The following is a 15,690-nucleotide window of genomic DNA, read 5'->3' as shown; positions in this document are numbered from 1 at the left end:
TATGTCTGCCCCTGCCCCGTCCCAACTGATATTTAAATTTGACCTTTTACGTGTGGTTGGGTTGAGGTTATTTTTTTTTAATGACTGATTAGAATCCAAGTTAGTGGCTAATCAAAGAAAAGATGTTATTTAAAAAAAAAAAATGGTTTTCTTATTTACGCTACACAAGACCTCAAGTGAGAAGATCAGTACAGGCTCTATTGAGCCGACCGGCTGCGTTTGAAGCCTGTGGGCAGTCTAGCAAGCCACAGAAATCTTTGGCACGTGCATTCCAGAAGCCTTGGGAAGCCTGCTGCTTGTCTTCTCTCTTGCCATCTCCCCTAGTGAGAGGAGCCATAGCTAAGACATCCTTTCTAGGACAAGAGAGAAAAAGAGGGGGAAAAAAACATCTGAAAGCTCCATCCTTTAACAGGGATGAAGGCCAGGCAGCATCCTGCAACATACACAGTGTTCAGGAAAAGCAGAAACTTCCCAGAGGGTAAGACAGGAGCAAACATATATTTGTTTCTGATGCCGACCACCTGAAGCATCAAATCTTCACCACTTTTTAAATTTAACCTCAGCACATCAATATCACTCTAAAGAGAAACTCAGCTGTCACTTGCTGGATGCCTGAGTGAAAAGAAGTCTTCAGAACACGCAGAGCAAATAAGTTCCTATTCCCATTCCGAGCTCTTAAAATGAAATGCAAATCAAAGAGAGAAGCAGAGAAGCGGTGAAATGAGGGCAACAGGCAAGCCGAAACTCCTTCCGAGAACCAGACCCCGGAGGAACAAACCCAGGGCTTAGAATCCTACAGATCCGTGGAGCTAGAAGGAACCAACTCAGCCCCCAAGAAGTGGAGGAGAGCCTCCCTAAGTGAGAACTTCGCAGGTGTTTACTCTTCAGTCACACTGGACAGATGGTCACGGAAAGGAGTGGCCCACACCTCCCTACACGCACCTAACTTTCACCCTGGAAATTTACAGCCTGGCACACGAGCCCACACATCATCCCAGAGGCACATGGATTAAAAGACACTTTCTAGAATCAGAAGCAGAATCAAAGGAGCTATTTAAATCTCATGCAAGTGTCCTGTGGCTGGCTGGCTACTTGGGAAACATGCAGATGTCCCCACAAGCTACCCATTTCTCAGTGCTGTGCTGAACTTTTAGAGTCTGAAGGGATGTTTGGAAGGATAGTTAGGTGGCCTCAAGTCTAATATCCAGTCTACAAATGGCAGCACATCCAACCAGACCAGACCAAGGGTGCAGACCCTCCCCTTAGAGGCCGTCAGAAGGAAAGCACTGCCAGAATCAGCATCTGTGTGATATCACTGAAGAGAAGGTTCCAACGAGGGAAGTAAGAAGAGTAACTTTGTAAGCAAGAGTTTATTTCACAAAAACTTTATTCCCCCTGCAGAGCCCAGTAATATCTAATACCACCTACGGGCTTCTCATAAATTGTCGAAAGAAAATCCAGTAGAGTTGCAGACAAAACTGAAAGTTACGGCTCTTCTCGTTTGCATACACTGGCTTCTACTGAGGTCGTACGACTTACATTCCAAGTCCTTTGGACATGTCGTATGGAACCCACACCCACTCAGGCTTCCAGCATGAAGTATTTGTGGCTCTTGCTCCATCTCAAATTCTTGTGGCCCAAGGCAGGCCCAGGAGGTTTCCAGAGACTCACCTCAGCTGACAACGGTGACACTGGAAATTCAAAGGCCCTTCCTGGCTGACCTGGATAAGGTCCTTAGATGGAGGAGCGCTATTCTCTTTAAGAAATAAAGTACGGATCTTCTAGGTGTGTCCAGAACACAGGGATTCATTCTTCTATTTCTTCTGTATCTGCCATAAGCCAATAATGCACGATGCCCCGCAGACTCACAGACACTTAGGGTAAAATCAAAATATTCCTCTACCTCTCAATTCAAGCCTTAGTCAGAATTACTGGTTTTCAAGGTAATTAAAAAGATCTCACTTTGATCCAGTATGAACCCATCCATTTTCTGTGTCTTCATTCCACCTACATTATATTTGATTTACTCCAAGATCTGCCTCCCCAAGATTTTAAATCTCCAGACATGAAAACCCCAATTCCCCTAGGCTTTAAAAAAGAGAAAAAGAAAGTCTTAGAGTACTGATGCCATCCCTGGTGTGCATCCCTATGGTTCACTCTGGGGACAAATAAGATGACTAATCCCTACGCATCCATGATTAACCAGTCTGTAAAACATCTTCAAACCGTTTGGTAATAAAGGATCAACGGGTCAATGTTCCAAAATAGAAAACAAGATTAAAGCAACGGGATTCAAATTTAAATGCACAGAAGGAAAAACAAATTAGATGCTATGAAATATGACTTATCAGCAACAATTAGCAATAAAACACCACATAAATAAAGATGTGACAACTGGTAAGGTTTGGCCCCGTGGCATTAACCTAAACCATCCCAGAATAAAGGCACTACTCACACTTTGTTGGTGAGAACAACTTATTCCACGTCAGTAAGGGGATGCTGTTTAATTTGGGCCATCACTGCTGGTCCCAAGAGGTTAGCAGGGTCAGGGAATGGAGACCAGGCAGTGCCTGCGCCTGCACAGGTGGTGGGGACAGTTGTGGCCCAACCATCACACTGGTCATTAGGAAACTGATTTGCAGATTTTCTTCCCATAGAAGCTCTCCCCCAAGAGTGGTCACGAGTCTCTTTACACTTTACTTGTGCTTTTCGGCATCTAAATCCTATTCTTCTTGGTCCCATTCTAGAGATATTAAGCCAATTGGTAAGACTCTGTGTCTGGACATAGCCAACTCACCTTCTCTAACAGGGGTCCCTTCTCATGGCAACAAAGGCTCCATTAACGAGGATCTAGCTGATATTAGAACTTAGCTTTCTTTGATGTACAATTTTAGAATTTATTCATTTTTCTCCTGTCACACCACTGTGTGTGCCCCAGTAGGGAATTTAATTCCCAGCTATACTAATCAGTGACAACTCATGCAAAATAAGAAAAAAGAACACATCTCTTTCATCAAGATCCTCCTGAACACACTGGAGAACTTTGAGAAACGTATCTGGGCGGCTCCCCACTGAGCACAGAACCAGCCTTGGGTTATTTGAATAAGGTACACTATGGGTACAAGTTCCTCTTATGGAGATGATTTAAAGCTCCGGCTACAGTTTCCTGTAAGTTTCAATAAATATTTAATGGAATCCAAAAGTTTCAGATAATTGTGGCGATTTTTCAAACTGAGAAAGGGGCAGAGAAAGAGAGAACGGGAACAGAAAAGAAAGTTGACCAGAAGCCAAAAACTAAAGGAAACACTAAATTTTAATCCCAGCCAGTGGAGGCGGAGCGTAATCACGTGTGTGCTGAATGCATACAATCTTCCCACACACACATACAGAGTTCAATGGATTCTTGAGAAAAATATTTGATTGTTAGACACTCAAGTAAAAGAAAGAAAAATCAACCGAATCCACAGGACTCGACAGAATCAACCAAATTAATAGGACCTCAGTCTATCTTCAGTTTTCCCCAGTTAAACTCCTACCATGAGAACAAACAAACACGGAGTCAGCCTCACCTAGAGCAGGCGTCATGGCGGCCATGGGCCCGGCGGGATCCAGCTGGAATCCACTCATCATGAACTGGGCGTCTGAGGCAGCGTTGTCCATCTTCAGGTTGGGCAGGTTCATGTTCTGGGCCAGGTAGTATTGGTAAAGCTCGGCCTCGGCGGGTGAGGGCAGGCTGCCAAGGCCCAGGTGGCGGTTGTGTTGGATCTGGGTCATGTTCTGCTGCAGCAACATCATGTTATGCATGTGCTTCTCGCTGGTCATGTGGATGCGGAGGTTCCTAGCCACGTTGGTCTCGTAATCGCACACCTCGCACCGCCAGGTGGGTTTGGTTTTTGGTTTGGTGGGCGAGGGGGCCCCACAGGAGCTACCGATATTGGCCGCCGCGGCCGCCGCTGCAGCTGCCGCAGCCGCCGCCCCAGCCGTGTGGCTGAAGACCTGCTCGCCCCCTCCGTTCTGCAGGTTCTGCATGTTGTTGAGATGCTTGTCGGACTGCATATGAATACTGAGATTGCCTTTGGTAGTTGTGGAGTAGTTACACACCTCACAGCGGAAAGGCTTGTAACCACACGTGTAGCTCTCGCCTCGTGCCAACCGAGGGTGGGGCTGCCCGCTTTTGCAGTAGACACAGGAGCCCCCCGGCTCGGGGTGCTTCTCCTTCATGTGTGCCTCCAGCGTCTGCTGGTACTTATAGTGCCAGTTGCACTTGGGGCACTTGAGTGTCTTACACGAGTTACGAGAATGCATCATGGTCATGTGGCCGCCCAGCGAGCGGGAGGAGCCCAGGACCGTGTCGCATTTGGGGCACTCCACACCACTCCCCGAGGGGCACTCCCCAACCCCAAGCTCGCAGAGGGAGCCAGCGTGCTGGTGATGGGGAACGAAGCCCCCATCGTCGCCCTCTGTGCTTTCATTTGGTTCTGGTGCTGTGGCATTGTCTTTATTGGCACTTTCGTCAGCAAAGTCCAGCCTCCTGCCGCCCTCTGCCACATTGGCCCTGACGCCCTCACTGTTAAAGCTTAAACGATTCCTCCTGTTCGCACCATCAAAGACAACAAAGGAAGAAGCGGAATTAGAACTAGTAGAAGCTGCGCCCCTCGACAGGGTCTGGAGCACATTAGGCATTAAGGGGGAGTTAGAAATGCTTTGGTTTGAGAGAGCAAGGTCCTTTTTGCTGCTGCTACCTGCTGCGGCCCCAGACTCCTCGTGGGGCCTGTCCTCCAGTTCGTCGTCCAACTCGCTTGGAAAGAGTCCTTTGCAACCCTCGTCTTCCTCCTCCTCTTCTTCCTCTTCTTCCTCTTCCTCTTCCTCCTCTGCCTCTTCTTCCTCCTCTTCCTCCTCCGCCTCCTCCTCGGCTGGCTCTGCTTTCTCAGAGAAGCAATCCGGATCACCCACTTCTTGCTTCTCTCCTTCTGCTGCCCCAGAGTCCTTGCCCTCTGAGGATTTGGTAGGACTAGAGGCCAGAGGCCCCAAGGGGACTGAGGTAATGGGGGTCTTCAGGACCGAGCTGGTGAGCCCGCCAAGGTTCAAGAGGGTGCTGGGAGTCAAGATACCAGCCTGGGGCTGCTCGGGGCCGGCGGCAGAGCCGGCTGGGAGAGCCTCCTCCCCTTCCATTCGAATGCCACTAAATTTACCATAAAAACTGTGTCCGGGGCCTATGAGGTTAGCTGTGGAAACTAAAGGGTGTTGAAAGTTTTTGTTTTTTGGTTCCAGAAAACTTACAAGGGGTTCCTTGTCTTTGCCAATCCCTTGGATGATAGCGGAGATGTTCTTATTGCTAAGAATTTTCCGCTCGTCTTCACTCAGGGTCATTCGATGGTCGTGCACCGCGTGGGTCACAAACGAACGGACGTACCCGAAGGAGAGCTTGCACAAGAAACACATCAGGATGGGCTTCCTCTTGCCGTAGAGCACAAAGCCATCAAATTTGGACAGGTCCACATTGTTGGGAACATCTTTGGATACGCAGGAGCTTTTGGCAGAGCCGTCGCTGTTCAGGTAATCCTTGTTGCTTTTGTGTCGCACGTCAAAAACGCGGAAGCTGTGCAGGACGGGGCTGAGCCCCGTCAGGGCTGAGGTATTCGGGAAAGCCTGGTCTGGGCCCTCAAACCATTTCCCGAAGGATGAGGCTATGTGGAAAGTGTTGATGATCTGTGGGTAGACTGGTGCAGCACAAGAAGGGTCCCCTTGTTTGCCCCCCGCCCCGGGGAGAGAGTTCAGGAAGAGCGAAGGGAGAGGCCCGCTGCCACCGCCACAGACGCCCCCGCCCTGGGTCAGCTGGCTCAGGCTCTCGACAATGTACGCCGAGCCGTCCGGCTGGTAGACTATCTCCCCAGCCAGGTTCTCCACGTCACTCTCCTCGTCCCCCTCCTCACTGGTGTCGCTCGCGCTCTCCTCGCGCAGGGGCCGCGGGGGGCGCGCGCTGGGGCAGTGGTGCTCCATGTAGGTCTGCAGGCTGGCGAAGGAGGCCGAGCACTCGTTGCAGCTGACCTCCTTGCCGGCCGGCTCGGCGGCGGGCGGGCCGGCCGAGGCGCTGCTCTCCGCCAGGCGCTCATTGAAGGGGGCCCTCAGGCTGTCCAGGGGCCCGTGGGTCTCGCTTGTGGACTGCTCCATGCTACTGGGTTTGTCGGGGAGGTGGGTGCTGTTGAGTTCAGTCCATTGCTGGTGCTGAGGGATACCGCACCCATTGTCCTTCCCCGAGACGACGGGCGAGTCACAGCCTTCCATGGTAAGGCCTGCGTGGAGCTTTCATTGCACCCAGTACGGATCGGACCTGAAGAGCGGAGGCAAGGGGGAGAGGAGGGAGAGAGGGGGAAGAGAGAGAGAAAGGAAAGAGGTTAGGAGGGCCGAGGCTAAGGTCCCGCACGGAGCACTCTAACAGGCTTCTGTCCACACCCACAACAGAGACCAGAGGGGCAGCAGGCACCCCAGCGATCGCCCCACGCCGTCCAACTCGCAGAGGGTCGGCGGCACCCCTGGGGGTCACGGCCGAGGTCCGTGGCTCGAGCAGGGGACGCGGGGAAGGGGGCATCAGGCGCATCCCTCTTTGTCTTCAGATTGTCGGCCGCTCCACCCCTGGAGGCCAGTTCCAATTTCCGTTCTTTGCAAGCACAGCGTTAGTCAGGCGCGGGCGCCGAGCCACAGCGGAGGAGAACCGTGTTGTCTCGCCGGCCCGCCGAGGTTCCAGAATGGCAGCCCCGCCACATACAGACGGCCAAGGAAAAGTCTCCCCCCGCTGCCCACGCTGAGTGTGGGCCAGGGGGTCAACGGGCAGGGCCGAACGAGAGGAAGAAGATTTTTACGCCCCGAGAAAAAGGATGGCAAACCTGAGTGGGGTCACACTGATTGATTTAAAGGCAAAGTTGCTGCTGTTGCTTTTACCGACCACGTTTCTAGTTTGAGAAGTTCAAAGAAGAGTCTGAGGGCTGCATAGCTCAGAGGACACATGTGCAGGCCTAGACACACTCTGCAAAGCCCCATCAGGGCCGATGGCTGAATTCATCCTCTCGGATCTGGGAAGCATCGTCCCATTTTACAAACAGTAAAACTGAAGGGCTAAATCTAAAAACGAGCCCCCTGCCACCCCGACACTGTGAAACAGAGAAGACAGATCTCCGAATTCCCATCTCCTCCCCTCAACCGGTAGAACACCCTTGTTTGTGGCTCAGCTGGCTTCAGACTAAAATAATGTAGGTGCAAAACATGAGTTCGATGTTTCTAGGAAGAACCACCCAGACTCCCAATCAGCTGACTCCCCCTCCAGCAGCGTGGATGGAGCCCTGTCTGGACGAAGCCCCGTCACCACTGGGACTGGGTGGTTTTTGCTGTCAAGGATCTGAGCAGCAAGTCGAGACAGCAGCTGGGCTTGGCCAGCCCTGATTCCACACCTGCCTCTTAGTTATTATTAGTTATTAGTTGTTACCCAAGCAGCTGTCCTTCAGCCCTAGGGCTTTTCCGTTTCCGACTCTAAAGTACCACTGAGCTGAATTTGCCCTCTGAGACTTCGTCTCCTGGGGAGGGGGGCATCAGATCACTGGCTGCCACTCTGCTCCTGGGGCAACAACATCACAGGGGCACTTCTTCCGTCCCAGCACTGCTCCTACAGGCAACTCAGCACCTCCCCCAGCCCTGATCAGTCGCCTGCAACTCCCGGGCATCCTTCCTAGAGAACATTTGGCTGCTTCTCCACCCACCACCTCATTCATACACAGTGGAGGAAGGTTTTGGCGGGTTCTGCCCACCCTCCTCCCCTCCCAAGCCCCATCTTCCCATTCTTTTTTCATTTCTTGATGCTTGACTGCACAGTGAGCCAACAGCTCCCCCTCGGGAAAAGACAGGGAAGGCAGGTTTACCAGAAGTCTCAGGAGAAATAACTTTTTGGAAGAATGTGTCATGTTTTGTTTAAAACACACACACCCCAACTCTCTGTTTATAACTTCAAACTCCATTACAACAAGGTTCCGTGTGCCTTAGAAAAGACATATTGATTTTAAACAAAGACGACTACACTAAACCAAACAGCAGATGCGATCGGGCTTCCTCGAAAGGCTTAGCTAGGATACAGGTGAGAATCCAGGGTGGCTCTTCTTAAGGACACGCCTGATTGGCTGGACGGCATCTGATTGACAGCTGGGGCCAAAAAGGTTGGCAGGCCTGAAGGGGCGGGAGGGTTAACAGCCCGATTGTAAAATCAATGTCATAAATGCTTGGTAAGTTACAGGAACATGCGGGAAGGGGAGGCCACGATTGATAAAGGAGAACAGCTTTGATGCTTCACCAGGGACTTGTGTATCGACAGCAAAGCCAATCTCCTCTCCAGCCTGGGCTGGGCAAGAGAAACCTGCAAGCGTTTACCAATTAATTGGTGGGCTTTTCTTGCTCTGCTCTCTTCTTCCTCCTCTTCCTCTACAAATCATCCAGCCAAGGGGCTGGGACTTTTAAAAACTCACCTAACTTTGTTTTCTACTCCCAGGCAAAAGGTGTCAAGAAAGGATGACACTGTGGCCACCTCCAAAAGTCAGACGACCTCATAGTGGTGATGCCAGCCTCACAAGAGGGGACAAGTGGGAGACCACTCATTCGTAGGGAATGACTGCCTGTTAAGACACCCATGGCAAAGAAGGATCCTACTTCAGGATCTAAGGTGTCTGCTCTGAGCTTCTTTTCCATGCGCGCTGGCCATGACAAGCAGGACTGTTTACAACCTTGCTAAGTAAAGTGTGGTTCATGGACAAGTGGAGCCTATGAGAAATGCAGGCTCTCAGTCTGACCCCAAATCAGAATCTGCATTTTAACCTGATCCCCAGGGGACGTACACAATTAAAGCACGCGACACACTCTGCTTCATGACATCTTCACCAGATTGCCAACTCATCCATGCTTGGTGTCTCTATTGCTAGGTAACCAGGCAGGGTCAGTCCTGGGCTCCCCGACTGGGCCCTGGGAGCCACAGGGATAGACAAGAGGAGATGGCAGCACAGAGATGAAGAAATCTCTTAAACCACCCAATCCTTCAGTTTAAGGTCCTCAGGCCGTCCACCACCCTCCTACCAGGCAGGCCATCCCTCTCGCGCTGTTTATCAGCCAGTCAATAAGAAAAAGGTAGTTCTTACTTAAGGAAGCAGAAGTCAACTCGGCAGGTCGATCAGCACTCTGTCTGTAAACACGGTTTCCCGTAAAATCAATGATCTTCAGTTACAGAGGACAGCCTGGGAACCCAGCGGGTCCCACGCTCTCACAGCCAGCCCCGCCAGCAGCCCTGTTCAGAAACCCCAACCCTGGCTCTGAGGGAAGGCGCCCCTTCCTCGCCCTTCACTCACACCAGGGCCAGCTCGCATATCACAACCCTCAATTGTCTCTGCAGCCTGCCTCCCTTAGCCGTTTATACCCCAAAATTCCCGTTAAACACAGATACATTCACGACCACCCAATATTGTACTCAACATGGGTTTTTATGTGGTTTTAAGAATTCAGTTAGATATCAATAGAGCAAATCTCTACACTAAGAGAGTTAAAGAGAAGATACAGGAGTGACTTTGTGCACACTCTCCTTAGTGCTTAAATCTGCCATTTGATGCATAATCTTGTATAGAAAAGTTCCAACATCTTCATCAAGAGCCCCTACTCTCGCTCCTCTCACAAGTTTAGTTTCCTTGGAACCCACCTGTAAAGCACCCTGCATCTTTGCAAATAGCAGTTTTTATTTTTCAAAGATTGTTTAAAATAATAAAACTGCGCGATGTTACCCTGGGGCCCCCCTTTAACAAAGTCGTCCATTTCCCTCTTTCAACTGAGAAGATGCGATGTGACAGTTTTATCACATTCCTTGAAGGAGACAAGACTGGGTTCGATGCAACAGTTACATGGAATCTGGGGGAGAGGGGAGGGAGTTATTACAAAGAGGAGGGGGCTCCCTCTGTTGCTCCAGCTCCCGGAGAATTAAACATGAACAGTCGCACTGTGTAATTTTAAATTGTTAATTAGCACAGGGTTAATTAGGCGGTCCTTTCACAAGAGGCTGTTTGGCAGAAAACCAAGAAAGGAAACAAAGAGGAAGAAAAGAAAAACAAAGAGAGAATCGAGACAGCGAGGAACTGTTGCCTCCGTGAATAACCCACGCGCATCACCAGAGAGAAGCACGCGGCAGGCAAGCAACGCGGTTTCCAGGAGCTCCCTGCTCTGCTGGAGGCGATGCAATGGCACCATCTTCCTGAAGGCAATTTGGCAGGAAGGATCAAAAGCCTCAAAAATGCACAAGCCCTTTGAATCAGCAATTCTCCCATTCTAGGAAATAACTCAAGATATGCATAGCAATAGAAGATTATTCATCACAACATTTTCAACAGAAAAAAAACAAAGGAAATAATCTGGCAAAACAAAGGACTCTCTAAATTACAGTACATAGAGTTCCATAGGATGTTATAAACTATCATTTTTTTAAAGAAACTATTTACAGGCGTGGGAAAATGATCACACAGGATGCTAAGGGAAGGTCTGCATATGGAAATACAGGAGATTCGTATCAAACTCTGTACAATGATAATTGCTAGGGGACGAGGTTATGGGCAACTCCATTGCCTCCTTTGTACATGTATTTCCCAAAGCTTTTTAAAATTAAAACCATCATAAGGGAAGCCATTCCTTCTCGAGTTAGACATCATGTCAAGGCCTGTGGGTAGAGCACCATCTTGGTCCTCTCATAACCACTCTATGAGATGGATGCTGTTTTTATCCCCACTTTAAAGATGGGAAAACTGAGGTTGCCCAAGGTTGTGCAGCCTAGAGACAAAACCATAGTCTGGCTGTGGAGTCTGTGCTCTTCACCACTCTCCTACATTTTTCTTTAGTGTCGATTTCTCAAAGAGAACTCCAGAACGTCCCTACATCCATGCCTACATTCACATTCAATCTTTATGTACCTGGGGACTGTCCTAAGATCATGGGATACCAGGACAGCTATGTTAAAGAACATCGCCAATTCACACACACGCACTTTTTGGCTTGGGAGTGGTGGGGGGAGGAGAGATCAAAATGGTTTAAAGTCTTCACACAGAAGAGAGAGGATAAAGGGAGTGGGGGAAGCTGTTGCAAAGAACAGTGTGGCAGGCCCATTAACTTGAACTTTTTTTAAAGAAAAAAGGTAGACTCCAGAAACTATAGATCAAGAAATGTATTCATTCATTCACTCATTCATTATTTACTGCGCCCCTACTATGTGTCAGATGCCAGGGAATCAATAATAAACAGGGCTTAGCTTACATTCTTGTTGGGGAAGAGACTGCAAACAAATCTAACGCTAAGTGGTGAAAAGCAGTCAGAAATAATATAAAGCAAGAGAAGGGGAAAGAGTGATGTGTGTGTACATTGTTTTGGATAAAGGAATGATATTAAGTTTAAAAGGATATGTTGTAGATTTTATATATATATATATAGAGAGAGAGAGAGAGAGATAGCAGTTTCCTCATACTTTTAGAACAGATTCAACAGTTGCTGAATAGCATCTAGGAAAAAAGAAAAAAAGTGGTCCATATGAATTAGCAATTAGCTGTAAATTCAGTAAGAAAATTCACATAAAATAAACGGAAAAATAGCCTCACTTAGGTTCAATGATCTGAAAAACACAGTAGAGAGTTTTTTATTTTAATAAAGGATCCCAAAGTTTATCATTTCTTCGTATCCAGGACAGCAAAATGTGTTTCAGATAATAAAGTCCAGACGATTTTATAGCTGGTGGATGCCATTACTTGACGTCGCCATTTAAAGGTTATTGTGTCCAGTGACATGCCTCAGAGTTCAGTCTTGTCCCTGTTCCCTTCATTTAAATCAAAAACTTGAGGGATGAGACCAAGCACACACACCAATTTGCAGAGCACACAAAGCTAAGAGGACTAACTAACATGCTAAATGCTGGGATCAAGAGTAAAAGGAATATCTCCACAAGTTGGAACGACAAGCTCAAACAAACAAGATGGCATTTTCAAAGGATAAATAGGATGCCTTGTATTTAAGCTTAGGCAATTCGTAAAACCAACTGAAGATGGAAGAGACTTGGATTAACAGGAGTTCATGCCAAAAATACCTGTGGGTGTTACTTCGCCACAAAATCAGTGGAAGCCCAGAGCTGACATGGTGGCCAAGGATGTAAATGTGTCCTCTGGCCACCTATACACACTACCTGTTGAAACTCAGCAGGTTAACAGCCCAATCCTTTTCTCTGTCTGCACGGAGAATGTTCTGATTTCCCACTTGGGACAATCTCATAAGAGGGGGTGACAAACAAACTGGAGCCTGGTCCGAATGCAGACTCTTGTCTGCAAGAGTGCAGAAAAGAAAACTCCCACTGCAGAGCAAGCCAACTGTCCTCAACTCTGGGAAGGCTTGCCTGACAACAGTGAGGACTAGTTACATGTCTTCTACCTAGCTTTAGGATTTAAGTAGGAGTCATGAGGGGGAATTTATACAGAATTGCAGCTCAGTTCAATATAAATGCAAACCCTTCTCAAGATGATCAAAGTTCCCAAATGGAATGTAGACTCTGAAATACTGCTCTCCCTGATTTCACGAATGGAGAAGGGGATTTTGCTCTAGCCAGGAGGTTCCATCAGGCAGCCTCCCAGGTCCTCTGAAAGGTGAAGACTCTTTTCAGTCCTTGGTTATCAATCGAGTTACTCAGTCTGCTTTAACCTCCTCCTCTGTGATCACACAGTGTTCAGTGATCTGCTGCAAGTTGGGGTTATCATACTAGTGGAATTATCTGTTGACTGCTCTATCTCTGCCACTAGGCTGTGAGCACCCTGAGAGCAGGCTCTGTATTCTCCGCATCCAAGATGTAATAGGTGCTCAATAAAACTATGGGGAAAATTAAGGTACTGGGAGAAATTATAACACTTTGAGAGGAAAAAAGATGATCCTTTAACACGTTGTTTCTTTTCCTCTTAAGAGAAGAAATGCCTGGGGTAACCATTCTCCACGAAACAGAACCAGGGTTCCATTGAGAAATGGCCAATTCTTGGACTGGGGCAGGGAGAGTGAAAGATGAGCCTTGAGCATTTTTTTTGAGCCAGAACACAAGGAATGACTCTAAGAATGAAAAGACTGTGCCAAAAGGATACAGGAGCAGGTTGCAGGGGCTCCCACTCCCTAAACGTGGGACAATTTGAACAAGAGAATTACATCAGAGTAAAGGATTACTACCCAACGTATGAAATAAGAATCTATAATTCTGTACTTTTATAAATTAAAAAAAAAATGTGGGATTAGGGAAAGTTCTTCCTTAGAGGAGAAATCCAACTAACAAATGCAGAAGGAACTGTGGAGTTAGAAGATCACCATTTGGTAACCATCATAATAATAAACCATTCAGGAAGGAATCAACACATACTAAAACCAGTGGATGAAAGTTTGTAGTAGTAACAGGATATTTACACAGTCTCAAAGCATCTCCCTACAAGATACTTATTAACTGCAGAAGAAAAAACAATAACTTTACAGTGGAGAAACCTAGAAGGCACCACCTTCAGCACATTATCAAAGTTAACATCACCAAGAACGAGACAAATAGACATCATGTGCCCCTGAGAGGATGCACTAAGAACACAACATCCCCTCCCTTGACATTCCTGCCAAAAAGGCAAAACCTGAATCTAATCCTGAGGAAACACCAAACAAATCCAAATTGAGGACAGTCTACAAAATGTCCTATGCTCTTCAAAATGTCAGCATCATGAAACAGACAGACTAAAGAAGTGTTTCAGATGAAAGGAGACTGAAGAGACGTGACAAATGAACGTAACACAATCTGGGATTTTCTCTTCCTACAAAGGGCACAATTGGGACGACTGGCAAAATCTGAAGAAGGTCCGTAGATTGAATAACAGTAGTATACGAATGTTAATTTCCTAATTATAACTGCAGTGTGGTTATATAAGAGAATGTCTTTGTTTTTTAAGAAAAACAGTGATATATCTAGAGACGAAGGGACATGATGTCTTAATTTTCAACTGGTTTGGGAAAACTGTGAGAGTGTGTGTGTGTGTGTGTATACAGACAGACAGACAGACTATGAGTTAATGTTAACATGGGGATATCCAGATGAAGTATACATGAAAATTCTTTGTTCTATTATTACAACTCTCCTGTACATCTGAAATTACGTCAAAACAAAGAGGAAAAAAAAGTTGTCCAGTGTAAGTATTCTACATATTGAACCTGCACAAATACATATGAACAGCCAACTATCCCTCATCCCTATATCCTTATCTTCACATGAAACTGACCGCTGGCAGCTTTGTGAGGAGGGAGGCAGTGAGGCCGGGCTGGGAGGTAGAAACAGACAAGAACAGAAAACTGGTCTTCCTCCCCTCCAGCCAAGAGCTTCTAGAAAAAGCCCTCTAGTCAGACAAGACACATGGCCATTCTGACTTGGGCAGAATTTCAAGTAACACACTGAAAGACATTTAACCAAAACATCCATGATCTTGACTCAGGACAGATCTCCCTAACTTGGTGAAAGGCAGTTCTAAATATAAGGTCAAGGGAAGCCACCATAGAAAAGAAGAATGCCAGCAACCTACCGAGGCTGAACATTGCTCAACCTAGACTAAAACATATTAAAGAAAAATACATGACAATGAATAAACTATCCCCACCTCCTAAAACAAAAAAACAAAGGCAGCCCAGATTCTGAGCTAAGTAGAAACCTCATTCACATGGGGCAAAGAAATAATACTCTGATCTGTTGAGCTTGGAATCTAGTCAAGAACCATATCCAATTCTACTCTGCGCTTTATACAATAACTGTATTTGTATATTGCTGCTGTAAGTCAATAAGTGTTAAAGCATAAATAGGTGAGATTCCATCCTCGTGGTAGCAATTTCCCAGTAGCCTTAAGAATTATTCTGTAGCTATGGCAAGGTCAGAGAATATACACATGCTCGAACAGGTCCCTCGTGTGGCAGGAGGTCCACTACACGGAAGGCGCAGAGAGTCGGCCAGCCCTGGGCTTCATGTTTGCTAATAAGTGCATCTGTGCTCTTTCCAGAGTCAACATAAATCAGCCTGGAAGTGAAAAGCGCTGGCTCAGTCCATCCTGCAGGGAATCCACAACCAAAGTGATGCTCTGGTTGCAGTGCAGTCATGGAGGGGAAGAGGAGGGAGTCATGAGATCAGAAGCAGAGCCAGGTCTAGGAACCCAGTCTGTGGGTGTTGGAAGAGATGAGCTGGCATTTAGGGGAACAGAATTTTTTATTCTCTATGTAGATATACCGACAGTTCAACAACGACCAAAGCTATGGATATGCTAATAAAAAGTAAAACTATCCAGCTATTACTTATACTCTGCCTTGTTCTAAAAACCATCTGGGGCAATTTAACCAGCTACTCAAGTATTTATATCCCAACACATAGGTACTTAAACATCCACCCTGAGGTCTTTCCACCATATCCTGAAGACAGAAGACCAGCATCCTTTGCCCATCACTGGCCTGAATGGTTCTCTCTTGACCTGGATTTGATCACCCTAAAGCACTGATCCCCTCTCAGAAGTAAAGCAGCACTCCTTTCACCAAAAGCAGCTTTAACTACCCCACTCATCAAGTGCCCCCACCACCACCACCTGGCAGGTGCACAGCTCA

At 47.3% G+C, this 15,690-nt stretch overlaps 1 protein-coding gene across 3 annotated transcripts in view; it reads right to left on the bottom strand.

The window, feature by feature from the left end:
- The window catches only part of ZFHX3 (zinc finger homeobox 3), a 229,590-nt gene that overhangs the window by 150,773 nt on the left and 63,127 nt on the right, over positions 1–15,690 (bottom strand). For all 3 annotated transcript variants that reach the window (XR_006891564.1, XM_046682380.1, XM_046682379.1), the window contains exon 2: positions 3,570–6,331. Coding sequence is in view for 2 of the 3 variants with exons in the window: in XM_046682380.1 (XP_046538336.1) it covers positions 3,570–6,285 (2,716 nt within the window). In the remaining variant the exon portion in view is untranslated. The remainder of the gene's footprint in view (positions 1–3,569; positions 6,332–15,690) is intronic.

The sequence above is a fragment of the Equus quagga genome, chromosome 13, assembly GCF_021613505.1.
Source record: "Equus quagga isolate Etosha38 chromosome 13, UCLA_HA_Equagga_1.0, whole genome shotgun sequence".
In the NCBI taxonomy this organism is placed as follows: domain Eukaryota; kingdom Metazoa; phylum Chordata; class Mammalia; order Perissodactyla; family Equidae; genus Equus; species Equus quagga.
The sequence above is the reverse complement of the archived record's forward strand: the minus strand, read 5'-3'. Positions and strand labels throughout refer to the sequence as shown.